Here is a 19,887-nt window from a genome sequence, read left to right as displayed (position 1 = left end):
AAGATGTAAAGTTTTAGGAAAGAATTGTGTTTATGTAAAACATTAAACATTTGATTATATTGTACAGTTTGTATTTTGGTTTCAATTATCTATACTTTCTTTTAACTTGTCTAATGAATGGAGTGTTTTAACCAAATAACATTTAGTGAGACAACTGGTTGGTGTTAAATTCTGTTGACATTGTAATTAATTGTTGAAGATTACCAGTGTTCTGAACATCATTGGCAGTAGAAATCTGATATAACTTGAAAGTATCTTAAGTTTAACACATTTAAATGAAAGAAATAGTCTAAATATAGCTAAAATTTATACTATTAATTTGTTTATGTAATTAATTAAACAGTGTAACTACATTTTTTTCAGGAACGCCATTCCAATGGGCCTTTATTTGTAGAGAAGAATTTCTATATAAGGACTGCACAGATGGACATGAGTAAGTTGAAAAAATATCATTTTTATTCACTTTAATTTAACCTTTTGACTGGTGGATTTTTTTCTTTCTAAGAGTGCCCTAAACAGTGACTAAACATTTAAATTATGTTTTTTAACGTGATTTGGTTTACTGTAGGAAATGTTATGAAAAATACTCAATTAAACATTATTGAAGTTTCATGTCTGTTTATGGAGGAATAGAATAATTCCTGAAATGGAATTATTCATTAATTCCTAGAATAATAATACATAAAAGTTATTATATTTTCTGTTAGAGTGGAAATGATGAAAACTACTGGAAAGTGTTTATTATCTATTCTGCTAGATCACATATGTATTCCAGTGAGAGATTAATCATCACGTAAGATTATTGTGAAAACTAGCTCCATAGCGCTTCCCACACAACTATCAGTATTACTGTTGGCGGCACACAGTGTGCTTTTGAATTTACTACAGGATTACTAGTCAAAGGGTTAATTATTCATTCATTCAGGTTCATATTCAGGTTAATTATGTCCCTTATTCACTCATACTATATATTTTGATTTAATAAAATAATAACTACCCATAATGACAATTTTGTCTGCCTCATTAAAGTATAAATAACTTGCAATGATTTCAGTAAACGAGTGGGTTGCGAGACGTCACATGAAAGCACTGGGGATGCCGTATTATCTGGGCACTGGCTCGCATCACTATGGAGGAGAGAAGTACCGTTTCCTTGTCTTACCCAGGTTTGGTATTGACATTGAAAAAGTATTCATCCGCCATGGCAGAAGATTTCACATCAAGACTGCTTTCACGCTGGCTTCCTACATTGTGAGTACATGTCATTGGTTGTACGTTTTATTTTGCAAAATAACGTGATAAAAGCTATGTAAATGCGTGAAAAGGAAAGAGGTGTGTATTGTTGAAGTTTGTACACCTTTTCTCACAGCATAACTGGATATTATTGACGAGATTGGAACTACAATACTGAGAGAATAGGATTACATATATTAATTTTACACCATATGCCAATTTGTTAACAATGAAAACAGCATATTTAATGAACTTCTATATTGTTTAGGATATTCAGAAATATATCTATATCAGAAACTTTAAAAGTGTCTTTGGACACCCATTAACACTTATAAAACAACAAAACGTTTTGTCAACTGTAATAATAAAAAAAAAAAAAAACAAAATCCTTCTGTGAGTAAGTTTGTTTGTTTAGTCAGAAGTTTGTTTTGTATATTCAATTGTATCTAACCAACCTATTAAGTCATCTGCAGTTAATTTTATCCTATTTACATTCGTCCATTAATTTGAATGTAACGTCTTAAATTGTAATTTGATAACTATGTATCTGAGGGATCATTTAAATAAAATACCAGGACCATAAAAAATCTTTTAAAGGATAAATATATAATGGTGATAATTTTGTTTTTACACAATATGTATGGGTAATTAAAAAAACTGTTGGAATATATTTTAAAACTTTTGATGAAACAGAACAAATGAAAAGTACCTCAAAGTACATAAACCCTTTATGGTTTTTATGCAATTCCATGTGAAGCATTTCTATGTAAACCGCACATCTGACAAGTAGTTTTGGCGTTTTATACTCGATATCAGCACTTCCTTAGCCCTCTGTCATGAGTATCTACACCTTGGTGAGTTCGCTGTAGTTGCCAGGGCAGACAGCTACCGTGTGTTGTTGCATTCACCCAGCCTGGAGTATTTTATGGTTTTATTTTTAGTTGTTATTGTATCATGGAAATATCCAACTCACAGGTAAATGATTGGTTTCATTTGTGTGATGATGACACGGACACAAATAGTGAAAATGACTTGGTGAACAAAATAAAAAAAACCTGTTGAAAATGACACTAAAACTGTTGATATAGCTTGTTTGATAACAAGCTATATATCTAACTCTAGAATCCTGATTCCAGACCTGCTTTAAAAAAACAGTAAAGAAATTCAGCAAAACAATGTAATTTTAGTTTTAAAAACCCATTAAAAGGTTATAAAAATTAAGAAATTATTATTTTTTGTTCGCAAGAAATATTCAAAATACAACAACATTGTTATTATTACTTTTTAAATGAAGTACCATTATTGAAGTGTACAGTTTTTAATCTCTCACTGAGTGTTTTGAAAATCTATTTATCAAAGTCAAAACAGAAAGTGACAGTAACATGAGCACATTACACATAAGAGGATACCTAAATTCCAAGGTCACAGACTGGTATGTTTTGGAAAAACTAATTATATTCGCTAATAAAATTGTTTTGATATCTTATCTCTAGAAGTTAAAATGAAAACTCACCAACAGTTATGTTATAAAAAGTGTGAGAATGAAGAAATTTGCTTTTGGAAAGATGCTTGTGTTTTGAGGAGTTTGTTGCTGGAAAAGTCACGGAGTGTAGGAAAATAACAAGGGAAAATAAAGTGTACATTTGACTAGCTACTATTTCATTTTGACAAAAGGTGAGATGAGTGAATGCATGCTACTGTAGATTTCACGGTGCCCAAGCACCAACAACCATGAAGTCTGTTATATCATAGAGTACTGAAACACAATATCCTGTCTAAGACAAGGTCAGTGTTCTCACTTAGCCAAGCTTACAGTATAAGTCGAACTAGGTCTGATTTCATTACTATTATGTAATCTCAGATTTTGGTATGAAAATTCATTTAAATCATCTTTCATGAATTGATATTTAATAAGAAATGTTGATTTCCCATGTATATTACAAAAAAATAATTTAGATTTAATTATGTTTGTAATGTTTTTATCTCATTCTGTCCTATTACAGGACAATCCTCTGACCATAGATCCAATAGAAACACCAAATAGATAATCTTTGGTTATTAGTTTGAATGCTAACTTTGAGCCTAACCAGAACGATATACTGTATTAAAGTTCACCCATAATTGTTAGAATTGGATCATCAGCCATGTAGTGGGTTGATTGTGGAGGTTCAATAAATTGAGAAAGTAGTAAAACATATATATATATAATTCCTTGTAATTATATATATATATATATATATATATATATATATATATATATATATCTTCAATAAGAATAGAAAAGAATAGAAGAAAAGAACATAAAAATTCTCTATATTTCGTCATAAGACATTTTCAAGAGATATACAGTAGGTAAATAAGCAAATATATCAACAAAAAATAATAAACAAAAGAAACATCATATGTTAATAAAACTAATTTTGAATTACGTACAAAGAGTAAATAATTTTGCTTATTACAAGGAATATAAAACTATAAATTAAAATTGTAACGTGTAATTTATACATACTGCTATCCGTATCTCAAATTTAGACCATCCGGATGTTTAGTTTGTAGCACCCTCTGATGAGCTATTTCTAAATAATTAATTTTAAGTTTATGGGGGTTCTGAATTTTGTTAATACTTTTTAGAGAAAAGCATTCATCGAATTTTTTGTTATGCTCCATTGCGTGGGCCGAAATAGGATTTGATTTAATTTCAAGATTTGTATCGCTGCGATTTTTGTTCATTCTAATGTGCAATGGAGTTATAGTCTGACCAATGTAGTCCTTCGGACAGTCTTTACATGACAATTGGTAAATAACATTGCTGGATTCACAAGTCATTTTACCAATTATCGGATAATTCCTTTTCGTTGTGCTGCTACAGAAATGTTTTGAACTTATTATTAAATTACATGTTTTGCAGCGAGGCTTTTTGTTTCAATTTTGTTAGGATACCCTCTATTTCTAAAAACATTTTTTAATTTTTCAGTGTGACAATAATAATCATGTTTATTAGAGCAGAGTCTGTTTGCTCTAATAGTTAGACTTTTCGGAATAGATTTTTTAACGTAACCAGGATGGCAGCTTGAGTAGTGTAAATATTGCATTGGATTTGTATCTTTGACATGGATTTTCGTTTTTAGGTGTCCCTGGTCTAAAAACACATCGACATCTAAAAACGTAACAAGATTTTTAGAAATATTGAAAGTGAATTTTAAAACTGAAAATGAATTTAATTGTTGAATAAAATGTGTTAAACTATCCATGCCATGTTGCCAAATAATAAAAATGTCGTCAATAAATCGGAACCAAACTAACGGTTTTAAATTTTGAGATGTTAAAAAATTTTGTTCAAGAAATCCCAAAAATAAATTTGCATATGAAGGTGCCATTCTGGTTCCCATTGCGGTTCCTTTCATTTGTAAGTAATTTTTGTTTTTAAATCTAAAATTATTCATGGTAAGTATAAAGGTTACTAGGGCAGATAAAAAAGAAGTAGAAGGTTTTGAATTCCTAGGTCTTAAATTTAAAAAATGTTCTACAGTTCTTATTCCATCGTCATGAGGAATATTTGTGTACAATGATTCCACGTCAACTGTAGCCAAAATTAGTTCACCGTCCAGGGGCTGGGGTATTTCAGAAAGTCTGTCAATGAAGTGATTGGTGTCCTTTATGTGTGACTGTAAAGATTTGGCCAAAGGTTGCAGATGAGCGTCAACGAAGCTTGAAATTCTTTCTGTTGGTGAATCGTAGCTGGAAACAATGGGTCGTCCAGGCGGAGGGCGAATCGGTTTATGTATTTTAGGTAGCGTGTAGAAAACTGGAGTTCTAGGTGAGTTTGGTGTTAATAGATTGATTTCTTGGTCGGACAAATTTTGAGTTGGGCCTTTCATTTTCAAAAATTCAGAAATTTCTGTGTTAAATTGTTCAGTTGGATCTTTTGACAATAATTTGTATGTAGTAGTATCACTGAGTTGTCTTTCAGCCTCTAACGTATAGTCAGTGATATTTTGAATAACAATCGAGTTGTTTTTGTCTGCAGGTAAAATTACTATGTTTTTATTATGTTTTAATGAAGTGATTGCTTTTCTTTCATTATAACTCAGGTTTTGTTTTTTTGGAAGTGAATCACCAAATGTGGGATTTGCTATATTTGATATTATGGTGTTAATATACTGTTCCACAGGATGATCAGGTGGTAGGTTAGGAGGTTCCCACTCAGAATTTGTCTTGAACTTCATAATCGATTCATGTATATGAGACTGAAGTGGAATTTGGTTTTGCGAGAAGTAAAATTTGACACGGACATCTCTTGCGAAAGCAAGAGCATCAGCTACTAAGTCAATATGATTGAATGTAGGAGTAGGTGAGAAGGTCAATCCTTTAGAAAGCACAGACATTTCAGCTTTGTTAGGTATGTAGTTGGATAAATTTACAATCGATTTGCAGATATCTGAGATATCTTCAGCTTTTTTACAACATATATATATATATAATGTTGACATCAACAACAGAGTTTTAAAATATATTCCTTGTAATTATATATATATATATATATATATATATATATATATATATATATATATATATATATATATATTCCTTTTAATTTTATTTGTGTTATTCACTAAAAGATGACTCCTGGATGTCTATAACGTTGATTGAAAGTGTCAAGGAACCCGTGTAGACTCAAATTTATGTTATTTCCAGGACTGGAATAGCAGTCCACCGTGACTGGTGCTGGTTCTTGTCCAGTCCGTGCTCAATACTTGTCTTGAACACTCACTGTCAATTTTGAATTGTTGAAAATTTTAACTTCAAAGAGGAAATTGAAGGGAAGATTGTCTTGTTGCAGATTGACGCCCTAGAGTACATCCACTGTCATGAGTACATTCATGCCGACATCAAGGGGTCCAACCTGCTACTGGGGTTGGACACGCAGGCACCTGTCTACCTGCTGGACTACGGGCTGGCCACACGTTACCTGTACCGTGATGGAAGGCACAAGGAGTACCGCCATGATGAACGACGTGCTCACGATGGCACGCTCGAGTTCACCTCACGTGATGCACATATTGGTGGTAAGGGAGATTTTCATGTTATTATATTTTGTTTTGAGTTTTGTTTCTGTTAGTGTGATATGATTAAGTTGGGTTTTAAGAACTATTTAATGAGTTCCTTTTAATGTATTAAGTGAAATAGCATTGTAGTTTGAAATAATATATTATGTATATAAATTTTCCTGGAGTATCTTTACTAGCTAGGAGTATCCTAATAAACTAGAAGTTATATTTAAATCTGATTTAATTTTTTAGGAAACAAGCATAAGAATAAGAATATGTTTTATTGTCGTTCAGGCTTACAAAAGCATTGACAAATTCATTCATATTGAGCAGTATTGCTACGTCACTAACCTACTTAAATAAACAATATAAGAATAATTAAAGTTACAACAAGATATCTCAAGTCAATAAATAAAAAACAGTTAAAAAATGTATTGCTTAATAAAATCTTAACAAACTTAATCTCTATGAAAACTAGAGATCAAAATAATAATATAAAAAATATAATTTATACATACACAAACAAAACATACATTTATTTATTAATAAAATTAGACAAACACTTATTATAAAACGTCAATCAATAATTAAGTACAGTTGCACAGTATAAAAATAAATTCTTAGTTTAAAAATTGATCACAGACATAAAAAAAATTCATTTAAAGAATAAAAGGAATTGTTGAGTAACCACTTATAAAATTTTGTTTAAATATCTTCATTGAATGTTCTTTTATAAGGTGAATAACCTTATTGTACACTTTAACAGACAATACAACGTGACTAGATAAAGATTTGATCAGTCTGTGATACTCAATTACTGCGTTATTCTTATTACGAGTATTGTGGTCAAAATTTCATTTGTAAATTTTAACAAGTCTTGATTCTTCAGAATGAAAGTAATCAGATCAAATATATATATATATATATATATATATATATATATATATATATATAAATTGATGATTGTTTGCACTTCTAATTGAGTGAACAAAGGTCTACAGTGAGCTTTTGTTTCCGATTTTGTTATAACTCTTAATTGCTTTTTCTGAAGAATCAAAATTTCATCGATCCTAGAACAGTTGCCAAATAAAATTAAACCATATTGAAAAACTGATTAAAAATAAGCATAATACGCTGTTTTCAGATAGTGACTTGGTACACAACTTGTCAATTGTTTTAAAAGATATATAACTCTTGATAATTTTGAGGATATATAATCTATATGAGCCTGCCAACTTAACTTATTATCAATGTAGATTTCTAAAAATTTAGTCCTGGAAACCCTGTCTTGTCAATATTATTGCTGTCCATATTTCTTAATGTAAATAACATCTTTTGAGTTTTATTTTCATTAAGTAAAAATCCGTTTGTTCTGAACCAAGAAGCAGCATCTGTTATAGTGGCTTGAGATAGTAAATTAAGTTCATTCACATTATCGGCAGTATTTAAGAATGTAGTATCATCAACATATAAAAATGATTTTGTGTTTACCATACCATAGAACATTCAAATTATTTAGAGTAATTTCTATTTGGAACATGTTTATCTTTTATTTTTCTTCAGTTATTTAATCACTTTTTAATGTGTGAAAGTTGGATCCGTGGTTGTTTGTCCCACTCTTATATGGTTGAGACATCTCAATATGTTTGTCTCAAAATTAACAGTTTGGTAACTTGTTTGGTCATTTGTTTCTTTAGACATGTTACTGACACTATTGTGTCTTACTCATTTTGTTTCTGACTTGTTGAATTCATTTTAAAATTCCTCACCTGTGAAGGCGTTGTAATTTTATTTGTTAAAAATAAAACATATATAAATAATGATATAATGAGTATTCTACCAGACTTAAATGTTCTACAGCAAATTTTGGTCAGTGTTTCTCAAGCTGCGTTCCAGATATATAATCTTTTCCCTGGTATATGTTCTGTGTCTTTGCCCGGTTTTGTTACGATGCTTATAGTGATGGTTGTTGGTGTAAATATTATTTAAAAAATGTAAGAGAAAAAGAGTTTTATAAAGTTATCCCTATTATTACCAATCTGGGACTGACAAAATAGTAAGTGTAATGTAAGTTTTTGTCAAAAATTAATTAAACGCAAAATATATGTGATATGTATGTTCCTGAGAACATTCCAATGTGCTACTTGTGCATGACAAGGAGATGCTTTTTTATGTTGAATATGATTTGGTTGATAGTAAAATGCCACAAATTGTTCCCACCTGCTGTATGGTTGAGAAAGTTTTGACTAATCTATCCAGTTTGTAAAAAATATAATAATATATTTGATAGGCTTTTGAATGGCCAGAAGATTATGTTAAAATTAATATTTAAAGTAGGTCAATTGATAAACACCTTCAAAAGGAAGTTGTATAAACATCTGGATTTATGTTTTTAGGAAATATATCTGTATAACAAAGATACAAATTCTTTTATGATTTGCTTGTGGTAGGAAGTTCAGTAGTAGGATGGTAAGAATATTGTTGTATCTCAATAATATGTGTTTTACCATTAAAGGGAAATAATTGTTTCCCTCCAACAATATAGACATAATGTGTACTTTAACAATTAACATTGACTGCTGTCTGTAGATGACTTCAGTATATTTTGTTAACAACACTGTAACATATCTTAATGATATTGTTAATAAAGAATATTGTTTATTTGCAGTGCACTCAAGGAGAGGTGACTTGGAGATCCTGGGGTACAACCTGGTCCAGTGGCTGTGTGGCCGGCTGCCCTGGGAGGGCAACTCTGACCCTGAGCAGGTCAAGGACAGCAAGACTCAGGCCATGCATAACATACCCTCCTTCCTCAACAACTGTTTCAAACCTTCCCAGCCTCCAGGTACTTGATTTTGTTTAACCTTCTGAGAACTGTTCATAACCTTGACAGTTGTCCAATTATGTGAGCATCATATGTGGTTATAACTAATATAATAATGAATACATAGAAATTGGTTTAAATAAAAAATAGATACTTTTTATAAGTTTGCATCTTTTATGCATTTACTTTGTCGTCATTGTAATAAGCTCTGACTAATTGGCAGGTAAACTCAGTTATGATACTAACCTCAAAATTTAATTTAATAATTGTAAGATTGTATATTACCACAATCTATCAACACAGATTGCACATTAAGAGCTTCCAATGATAAGTTTTTAATTCATCCTTCTCTATGGAGGGGCATGTACAATCAGTCATTTCTGATAAATAATGTGTTTATTATGTTAATTGTGAAAATTCTACTAGTGTTCGCTGAAGGCCCTAAATATTCAATCCAGCTGTTGCCAATTTAATTCTTATATTGCGTCAATTAGAATAGAATATGATTTATTTTTGAAAATATTACAATAACACATTATATACAATGGTATACACAATGTAATAAATCAATAAAGTAACCTAAACAACCAAATGTATACACAATGTACAAACCTAATGAGCAAACTTAAATAAAAATTTAACATTCTTGTAAATAAAATTAAAACAAATTGGATGTTCTACGCTTCCTGACCTAGCATGGTGAGATGGAATGGAGTGTGAGGGTGGGGATTTTCCATATAACCATTATTGATTTTGTTATGTGTTGGAACAGGAATACTTATTTATCCAAGGGAAGTTAATTGCTAATTTATACATTTCTTTACTCCCAGATTGATATCCGACTATTCAATTAAATTAGGTTATGTATTTCCTTTGTCAATCCAACATTTTTATGTGAATGATGACTATTTGTGGGAGGATGTCCCTTTATAAAAACAAATCATACAAATGTAAAAAATTGAAAACACATCATATACAAACACTGGTTACTTAGTCAAAATAATTTAAAAATTGGCTGCAAGATAGTACAACTCAACATGTGTTAGAAGAACATACTAATGGTTATATATAGTCACATCCATATTATGTGTTGAAGGGTTAAATGAAGTATCTATATTAACAAAATATTTTGTGAAAGGTTAAAGTATAACAGTATAGAAACAATTTTCACTTGTAAACATTAAGTTACTAAGCAAACAATAAGTATTGTGTTAAAGTTTGGTGTGATTGTTACAGCTGCTCTGCACCATTATCTACGCTATGTGGCTAACCTGGGATTTGAGACTCAGCCAGACTACAAGTACTGCAAGAGGCTGTTTAGGGAGGGGATCAGGGAGAGTGGCTTCCAAGATGATGGAAAACTCACATTCTATTCGCATGCCAAGATGTCTGGCAATAGAAAAGTAAGATTTGTTAATAACGTTTGCCTAAAAGCTTTTAAAAAGTTATAAAAATTGTTTTAATTTTTCTAAATATGAGTCCTCATAATTATAAATTTGATTTTCTTTTGTCTAATCTTTTTATTATTTTTTCACTAGATTATAGTGTTGATTGGAACTTTTCTTTAATAATTCTTAATCACAATAATAATATCCATTATCCATTTATAAATTTAAAAACATTTCTTCCTATTTAGAAATTGTATATTTTTGAGTTATTTCCTATTTAATTATGAACTCCATAAAAAAATGTTATCAGTTTTTATTAATCTTAAAACGTGATTTCCATTATTAGCACATTAAAACATTATGTTAGTCATTAACAATTAAAATTTGCAAACTTTTTTACTGATACATCTGTATTGAATAATACTAAAAGTTTTGTCTCCAAACATTTTTTCAACTTACTACTTTTCATGAAATTTGACTTAAATGTATTTAATAGTCAACCATTTTGAAAATCGATACAAATTACAAAAAATATTTTCTGTAGAATGTGGTTCTGGGTATCCAGCTAAGCTTTTATGTGATATCCTACATTTGGGGACTCTGAGAGTCGAAGTTGTTTAGTTAGTGTTTATTATGACTCGTTTTATGGCTTTTAAAATTAAATATATTGAAAAACAAGATATGGATGATAAATAAAATAAACCTGAAAATAAAGTGTTTACAGCATATTTTGTAGTAATTAAAAAAAAATAACTACCAAGTGCTTGAAATTTCAGCATATGATAATATTAAACTAAAATTATTAAATTAATATTATTTGCACAGAAAGGTTTTATCTCTAAAGAACCTAGTGTATACTTAGCCTACTAAAACATTGCTTTAGAAAATATAATTTTATACAGCCAACTAGAATAGTTATGGTTATATTAAGGGGCCTAGATTCAAGATCTGTTTTGTCTTATAATTTATAATCTTATATTTAAGATTACTATAAATATTATTAAAATATGTTTTTATTGGAAACTTGTAAGATAAACTTGCTTGAGGTAATTAAATAAAAATGTTATGCTTTTGGACAGAAGTTTGTTTGTCTAACTTTTTAACTAACATGTTTGGAAATTTGTGCCTTTCAAACAAAATATTAGTATATTACATCCTTTGATGCTTAACAATTTTTCTTGTAGTTTATATGAAATACAAGTTATATAAATTGATTCTTTTCAGAGAAAACCTGACTATGAGCCAGAAAACAAAGGAGTTTGTGTCAAGAAAAAATGTGTACGTCCTACTAGAGAGCCTTGTGTTATCAAAAACTTAAACAGGTAAGAATCTAATAAATTTGTTTCAAAAGATTTTTATATGATTTTCATGTTGTTGAAGTTTAGATATGCTGGAATTTGGGTTAAAGTAGACATTTGACAGACATGTTCTTGGCCAAGATCAAATTTTGAAGTATAACTAGATTACGGACATTTACCATTATTCCATGGTTGGACATGCACAATCATAGAAATCATTCTTGTCTCTGTAGAAGCGAAGTTTCATGCAAAATTCAAAGTGTAAAGATAAAATCTTTCTCAAGATATCTTGCCACATGTATATAACATTTTTTTTTTAGTAAGTTACGTTTTATAGTAGTGTTAAAATAAAAAAAGTTCCTGTAAGCCAGTGAGGGTATTACAACACAAGAGTGCACTAAAATCAAATATTGTCACCGACTTCTAACGTTGACTCCAGTCTATTATATTTTCTTTTTACTCTGTGAATTAAAGTGTCAGTTGTATAAAATCTTATATGATTGTATACAGTTTTTTTATAAATTTATTCTGCTTTTCTCATTGCCACTGTTGTTACTCAATAGTCCAATGTAAAAATATTCGCTAATGCTAAGCCAAATCCCATGGGGTTACTATCATCATCAAACTCAGTGTTGCTAATATAGAAATGAAGCTTCCTGCAAAATTTCAAGTCTATAGGTCAGTTCTATTTTGAGACATCGTAGGTCAGTTAGTTTTTGAGATATAATGCGGACAGACAGAAATAACATTTATTCTCAAGTGATAGGTTTTGTGAACACTCAGCCAATAATTTGTTTAGATTACCTAGTTAATTCATATTTTATCATTGTTGATCAAAGTGACATGACTTCACCAGAAAGTTGTTGGTTTCTGTTAATTTTGTGTAAGCATTAAAAATTAAATAAATTTTATTTGAAAACATATACTTTTTGCAATATATTACGAGGGGTATCCAAAAAGTAAGTTTCCATTAATTATGAAAAAGTTAAAAAGACTCAAAAAATAACTGAAACACATTTATTCAACTTTTTACATCATACCTTATTTTTCTACATAGTTACCATTCCTTTCTAAGCACTCTTGGTATCTAGGAAGTAGTTTTTTTATTCCAGCATCACAAAATTCACCCGCCAAATTTTTAAGCCAAGTATCCACCTCATTTTGAAGGTCATCGCTGTTGGCAAATCGCCGACCGCCAAGGTGTCTTTTCAGCTCCGGAAACAGATGAAAATCGCTAGGCGCAAGATCTGGTGAGTATGGAGGATGACCAAAAACATCCCATTTAAATTTCCTCAAAAGTTCCATTGTTGCACGAGCAGCGTGTGGTCGGGCGTTAATTTGAATAAGCAGAACCGTGCGCGACAAAAGTCCACGCCGTTTATTCTGTATTGCCCGCCGAAGTCTGGTGAGAACTTCACAATACCTTTCTGCATTTATGGTTTCGCCACGAGGAAGATAGTCAATCAATAACACTCCACAGCAGTCCCAAAAAACTGTAGCCATTACCTTTCCTGCCGACTCAAAAACTTTGGTTTTTTGTGGAGCTGCCTCTCCTTTTTTTTGCCACACCATACTCTGGCGTTTGATCTCTGGAGTTGAGTGGTGAATCCATGTTTCATCACCAGTGACTATTCTACTGAAAAGGTTTTCATCTTCATCGTCAAACAATCGCAAGAAAGACTGGGTAGCAGCCATTCGTTGTTGTTTATGGGCATTGCTCAATAAGCAAGGCACCCATCTTGCACACACTTTTGCAAGCTGAAGATCTTCTGTCATTATATTGTGCACAGATGACCGGCTAACTTCAACACTTGACGGCAGTTTATCCATAATTTCATCGAGAGTCACTCGCTTATCATTGTCAATAACTGCTCGTACAGCATTAATGACGTCAGGTTGCCGAGAATTGGCCGGTCGGCCACTACGCTCGTCGTCATGAACATTTTCTCTTCCTTCCAAAAACATTGCACGCCAACGACGGACCATCTGAACGGACGTAACATGTTCACCATACACTTGACACAACTGACGATGAATTTCAACGGCAGTTTCGTTTTTGGCGGTCAAGAAACGAATAACACTACGGACTTCGCAACTGGCGGCAGAACGCAGTGGAGTCTCCATGATGTTTGGGCAGCAACTGACTGAGAAGCGTGACAATGGGGCAGTGACTGGCGCACCTGTTGCCAACCGAACCGCGCTACATATCCCCGCCCACAGCTGCACGCTGTGTTACGTACGCGTATTTTTACAGAACAGGGAAACTTACTTTTTGGATACCCCTCGTATATTAGATCCAACCCATTTCTGTCATGTTTTGTACTAGTAACAATGAGCAGTTGCTAACTTTCCACTGAGCCTTTACTCAAATCTCTTACTTGTAGTAGTTTGTATCTCATCTAAGTACTGTTTAACACACAAAACATGTACTGTAAACATAAGATTTTGAGTCCAGTGTGCCATTTTGTAGTTTGGTTTTTACGAGACTGTGTAATGGTGTTTTAAACACGTTTCTAAGGCTATATTTTAATTTCCGTCTTGTGAACTTTTCCAATAACCATGGCACATAAAAGATTTAAATGTATGCACATTTATTTTTTTTTCTTTCATTTCACAACTTTTGATCTGAATAGTTTTCAGTCTATTATAGTAAAAGACATATCAATGCAAGCCAGGGTTGTCGTGCAGTGTTGCCAGATGTAATGGAGGAATTACTAGTGATACTACTCAAAATATAATATTTCATCAATCTTGTGTTTAACTATCAAGTCAATTTAAATATTCCAAGTACATGGATTTATTTTACAATTACGTCTTTTTTCTATGCCCAAAATTAGTTACGCATTGCTTCTTCGTTGAATGTTATGTTATTTAATGCTTGACAGGATGACGCGTAATGCTGCCAATACGCTTCCAATGTTGAGGTCGAAGAATGAGTTCAATTGGGCTATAGTTTTGGCTGGAGATCCTGAGAAAATGCTGAAGAAGAATTATAGAGCCAATAACCAACAAAACACATCTCCAGTCCACAAAGCTCAAAGCCCAGATAGGTAAGATAGTTTTTTTAATAATGTGAAAATAGCCACAATGGTAAATGGAACAAATGTAACAGAACGGGAAATGGAATCTATATAATTTTATGTAGTTTGTTTATTGTAGATTTTTGATGAGAGAAACCTTTCAATATAGTAAAGGTAAGCCTTCTTTCTACCATAGTTATAACCTAACTGTTGCTGTTGCCTTCTTTACTCAATAAAATATATTCTTTAATTCAAATACTTGCAACTCAAGTGATTAGGAAATTATAAATAATGTTGTTCTAGAAGATTCAATGTTTAGAGTTATATTAATTGTATTATTTTGCGTTTGTGATCACAGAAATAGTACAAAACAAAATGACATTCATTATATCCTCTGTAAACAACACTGAGAGTAAAGGAAAACAGTAGATAGTAAAATTATAATCTTAGTCCTCTATTTTACCTGTTTGTCCCATCAGTCAGTATTTATTTTAGCATATTTTCATTAAAAATCAAATATTTAGTAAAGTAGTGATACATTATATAAAAACGTATATACAGTATTAAATGTTATACTAGTTTGTTTTAAATTTACTATATAAAGCTATAAAAATGACACTTACCTGCTGTTAATAAGTTTTGCATTTTAACAGAGTATGATACCTTTCAAAGCATTTTGCAAAATAACGGCCAGGAGTTTTTGATCAGGTTTTGTAGTAGTACAAGGATTCCCTTACGAACTTGTACATCGGATGGTATCTGGCATCACTTTTACTTCATTTTCACAGTCTGTGAGCTTTCCGGTTGGTGTTGTGATCGCACAGTGTTCTCAGGTACTAATACATGACAGCTAGAAAACAATTGTCATCTGCTGGTTTTTGTGCTTTTGTTGTTATAGACACTTGACCAGTGTATTTTCAGATGCGTTCATGTCAGTAATTCAATATACGACCAAGTGTGTCTTATCTTTCTGATTTTTAAGTTATTGCTGAGTTAGGGACTGAAAAATGTAATAGACAGGGACAATTATGATAGCCTAGGCCTAATCCCAACCACAAATAATTATGGTGGTAATGATGGATTGGATAACAGTTGGTCTGAAAACAATACAAAGTCGTGTAATATAATTTTTTTTAATTGATAGCTGTAAAGTGTCATTAAAAATATCTAATGAAAAAGAAATTGTTGCAGTTTTATCATAATACAGCAAAATTGTGTGAAAGAGTCTGGATTTTTTGACTAGGAATGTATGAAGATCATTTGATAAGTCTGTGCAAAAATAAAAACTGCTTAATTTTTTCAATACACTTTTATTTTTCAACGCAGTCTCCTTGTAAGTTTTTACACTTTGTCCAACACTGTTCTAGCTTGTTGATCCCTTTTGAATAATATGATTTGTCTAAGTGTGCAAAATAGCTATTTGTTTTTTTGCTATCGCCTCACCATTTGAAGGAAATCTTCTTTCCACCAACCATTTCTTCATATTAGGGAACAAATAATAGTCCGACTGAGTCTAGTTGGGGTATAGGGGGATGTGGAATGATTTTTCCAAATCATAAATTCCAATAGGTCTTTCTCTTAATTCCAATAGTTTTGCTGCCGCATCTGCAGCGTATGAGCTGGTGCATTGTCATGATGGAAAAGGACTTTTTTATTGGACAGTCATAGATGTTTTTGTTGCAACTTGGTTTTCAAACACCAATAACAATGAATAATACTCACCAGTAATGGTTTTACTCTTTTCTAGATAGTTGATGAAGTTTATTCCTTGTGCATCCTAAAAGATGGTTGCCATAACCTTCCTGGCCGAAGGAATAGTCTTTACTTTTCTTGGTGCATCCCCCTTGGCAACCCATTGTTTAGATTACTCTTTAGTCTCAGGAGTATAGTGGTGTATCTGTATTTCATCAGTGACGAAACAAAACTTAAAGTACAATAATTCACTCGATTTGTTTTTGGTCAATCGTGAGCAGACAGTTTTCTCATGTCCAAATATTGGTGCTAAATATACACCTGTTCACTCGAGATACCCACAGCACTAGCAATCTCATGCACCTTGACTCTTCTATCATCCATCAGCATATCCTGGATTTTTTCAATGATTTCTGGAGTTGTGACCTCAACAGGGCATCTGGAACGTTCGTTCAGTCACAATAAACTGCATCGTTTTCTTTTACGTTCCAAACTACGAACTTGGTACGTTGCAACTACAATACAAAGAGGAATAAAACTATAGTATTCCTTAGGCTTTTTCTCCCCGAATCCAATGGTGCATGAATCGAATCGATACGTTGCCGGAATATATTGTAATAAGTGATTTGCAAGGGAATGTTTGACCGACAAAATTTTGTCGAACAACATTACAGGATGGAAAATAACCGACAAAATTTGGTCGAACAACACTTGGAGGGTTAAAAGGTTTGAATTCTATTTATTTTTAAATAGATAAGATATTGGAAACAACAAAACCAACTGTTTTATGTAAACCAGCTGATGTGATACAATCAGTATTGTTTTGTTAGTCAATACAACTTTCTAGTTGTTATATAATTTTTGACCACATGTCTGTTATACGTATGATTGTTTACTTGTAATTTATTGTATTGTTGATTATAAATGTGGTTTTATTGTGAGGTTTTCATGATGAGTTTCACAATCTGTGTTTCACACAATAAAACAAGTTATAAACAGCATATAAACAAGTTCGCATGGCACTTTTTGTGCCACTGGTAGGCAGTTCTTGGAGTTTCTTAGTAAGAATTTGTGACTTTATTATGACATTTTGTTTATGATTTCAGAGGAGAGACTTCAGAAAACAGTGATCCATTGGACAATCCAACACCCGCGATGCTGCAGGTCATATCGCGCATGAAGGATCGCACAAGAGAGTCTGCTCCCTCGTCTGGCAAACGGGCCAAGAGTGAGAGGTATGGCCTGCGGTTATGATAGTAGCACTTGTATTTTACCTTTGTAAATTAATGTTGATAGATTCTGGGGTATTTATAAAACAATTAATAGGTATAATCCAAATTTTATATCATTATTATTTATCAAATAAACAAATTTATTTGTGAATACGTTTTTTATTTTTAAATTTCCCCAAGAAGCTTCCAATTGTTTTGAGAGAGCAAGCATAGAAATCATCTTGCAGTAAAATATTTCTATGGAAAAATGTTTGGAATTTAGCTTCAATTAAAATATTGATCTTATAACAAATAAACCTGTCATGGAGTTAAAACTAAAATTATAAACTTTTAAAAGGTATGAATTCTAAGTGTATTATCATAGAAAGGTGACTATTATTGTTTATTTAGAATGGTTTCTTTGCCTGGTTTCTCAAATATTAAAAAAGGTTTTTGGTTTTAGTTCTCCTGATAATTTGATAGCAGGAATGGCAATCCAAGGTAAGTGCATCAGATTCATCCTCTCATCAACAAACAATTTCATCTGAATATCTGCAACGTTTAATTGTTTATTGCTAACATTTCTAAATTATTTCTGGTTAATTTGTGGGTTTGGAGAGAAGGTTTTAACATTTACTAGTCTCAATTCATATTTTGGTTAGAATCCGAGGCACGTCAGGTAGTTCTTCTTTATGTGATTTTCTTTGTGTCATTTTCATAACGGTTAGTTTGGTCGCTGTGTATTTTTTTATGTGTTGTGTTGTCTCTTGCTATTGTAAACCCAGTGGAATTAATTTGTTGATATAATTTCAATACCTTGCCTATCTTAGCCTGTCGCTGTTTACTTGGACATCATGTCAGATAAAGTTCTTCTCAAATTCCGTATTTTTCAGCCCTTGTTTCATTAGCCTGATATTCTACTGGATTTCATTATTCGTTTCTACGAGAGTGGTAAGTGTTGAGGTTTAGGTTTGCCCGAGGTAAGTCGTGTTGTAAGGATTAAACACTGGTTTTTGCTCGTGTTGTTACAATTGCTTTTTAGGGCAGGTAAGTAAAGGTCACTGGTTCTGCTTTCGTCACTGATTGTTTCAGTTTTACAGGTGATGAGATGTCAATAGCACCACGAGTAAGTACACCAGCAATGTGTATTGCCTATCACATTAACTATATCTCTATGTTTCTCTATTGCTAGTCATAAGACTATTTTCAGGGACTTGTCCGTGGTAAGCGATTACAAGTCTTATGTTTATTTATTGTTTTAGGTCAATTTTTATTTTTTTAAATTGCTGATATTAGATCCTAAAGATTTAAGAACTTTTATGTACCAAAATTCAAAGTTTTCATGTTGTATTCAATGATAAATGTCAACAATGTATTTAATAATTTTTATTTATTTGAAAATGTCAACTTTTTAAATATAAATATTTATTTTTTGAATTTATTCATGCTCACTTTGTAACAATATTGTTTATATTTTTGTATAGAGATACCTGTGAACTTACCGTTTGTATGTCCCACAGCCGTTGTCCCAGCCCCTTGGAACCTCAATACTACACTCCTGCCATGGAGGAGATCTTGCAGCGTAGAGAAAAGGAGACCCGGGATATGGGAGCACGTGCTGCGAGAGTCAGTAGACGGAACTCAGGTAATAAATGTGCTTGTTCTTGGATCTCAAGGGTTTTGATTTTTTAAAACAACTGGAGAAAATAAATTAAAATTTTTATAAAAAAGAGAGTTTTTTATTTTAATGCTAAACAGAGTACTCTAGTAATTCAATTAACATTTTGTACCCACCTCCCGAGCACAGCTCGGGTTTTGTTATTTCCTGATTCAAGGTTTCTGGTTATGTTTATTGGTTTTTCATGTCTTGATTTTTGGACATTTTGATCACGTTTTAGTAAAGAAATATGTATATTTTTCATCTTACTACAAGCGAGTCTGATCACAGTCTCCGTCAGTCTGCTTGGTAGTGTTTAAAATTGTCCTAATGATGTTTTACCAAGTCTTTTACAAAGCTGCTGATAAAATATATTGAAGCAAAGGATATTATTATAAACTCTTAAGTGTGAATGGCCAGCTATTTGTAGTAACAAGCTATTAATAGCTATTAAGCTATTATTTTTTTTAATTACAATTTTACATAATATTCAAGTCTATCCAATAATTTTACTTG

The 19,887-nt window shown here is 31.8% G+C and overlaps 1 protein-coding gene across 1 annotated transcript in view; it reads left to right on the top strand.

The window, feature by feature from the left end:
• Positions 1 to 19,887, top strand: part of LOC124364690 (serine/threonine-protein kinase VRK1-like) — a 40,284-nt gene that overhangs the window by 14,093 nt on the left and 6,304 nt on the right. Inside the window, exons 4-12 of the mRNA XM_046820358.1 lie at positions 364 to 433; positions 1,055 to 1,251; positions 6,074 to 6,299; positions 8,950 to 9,126; positions 10,342 to 10,508; positions 11,718 to 11,815; positions 14,677 to 14,841; positions 17,610 to 17,738; positions 19,235 to 19,359. Coding sequence (XP_046676314.1) covers positions 364 to 433; positions 1,055 to 1,251; positions 6,074 to 6,299; positions 8,950 to 9,126; positions 10,342 to 10,508; positions 11,718 to 11,815; positions 14,677 to 14,841; positions 17,610 to 17,738; positions 19,235 to 19,359 — 1,354 coding nt within the window. The remainder of the gene's footprint in view (positions 1 to 363; positions 434 to 1,054; positions 1,252 to 6,073; positions 6,300 to 8,949; positions 9,127 to 10,341; positions 10,509 to 11,717; positions 11,816 to 14,676; positions 14,842 to 17,609; positions 17,739 to 19,234; positions 19,360 to 19,887) is intronic.

This window comes from Homalodisca vitripennis, chromosome 6 (genome assembly GCF_021130785.1).
Source record: "Homalodisca vitripennis isolate AUS2020 chromosome 6, UT_GWSS_2.1, whole genome shotgun sequence".
Classification (NCBI taxonomy): Eukaryota; Metazoa; Arthropoda; class Insecta; order Hemiptera; family Cicadellidae; genus Homalodisca; species Homalodisca vitripennis.
The sequence above is the reverse complement of the archived record's forward strand: the minus strand, read 5'-3'. Positions and strand labels throughout refer to the sequence as shown.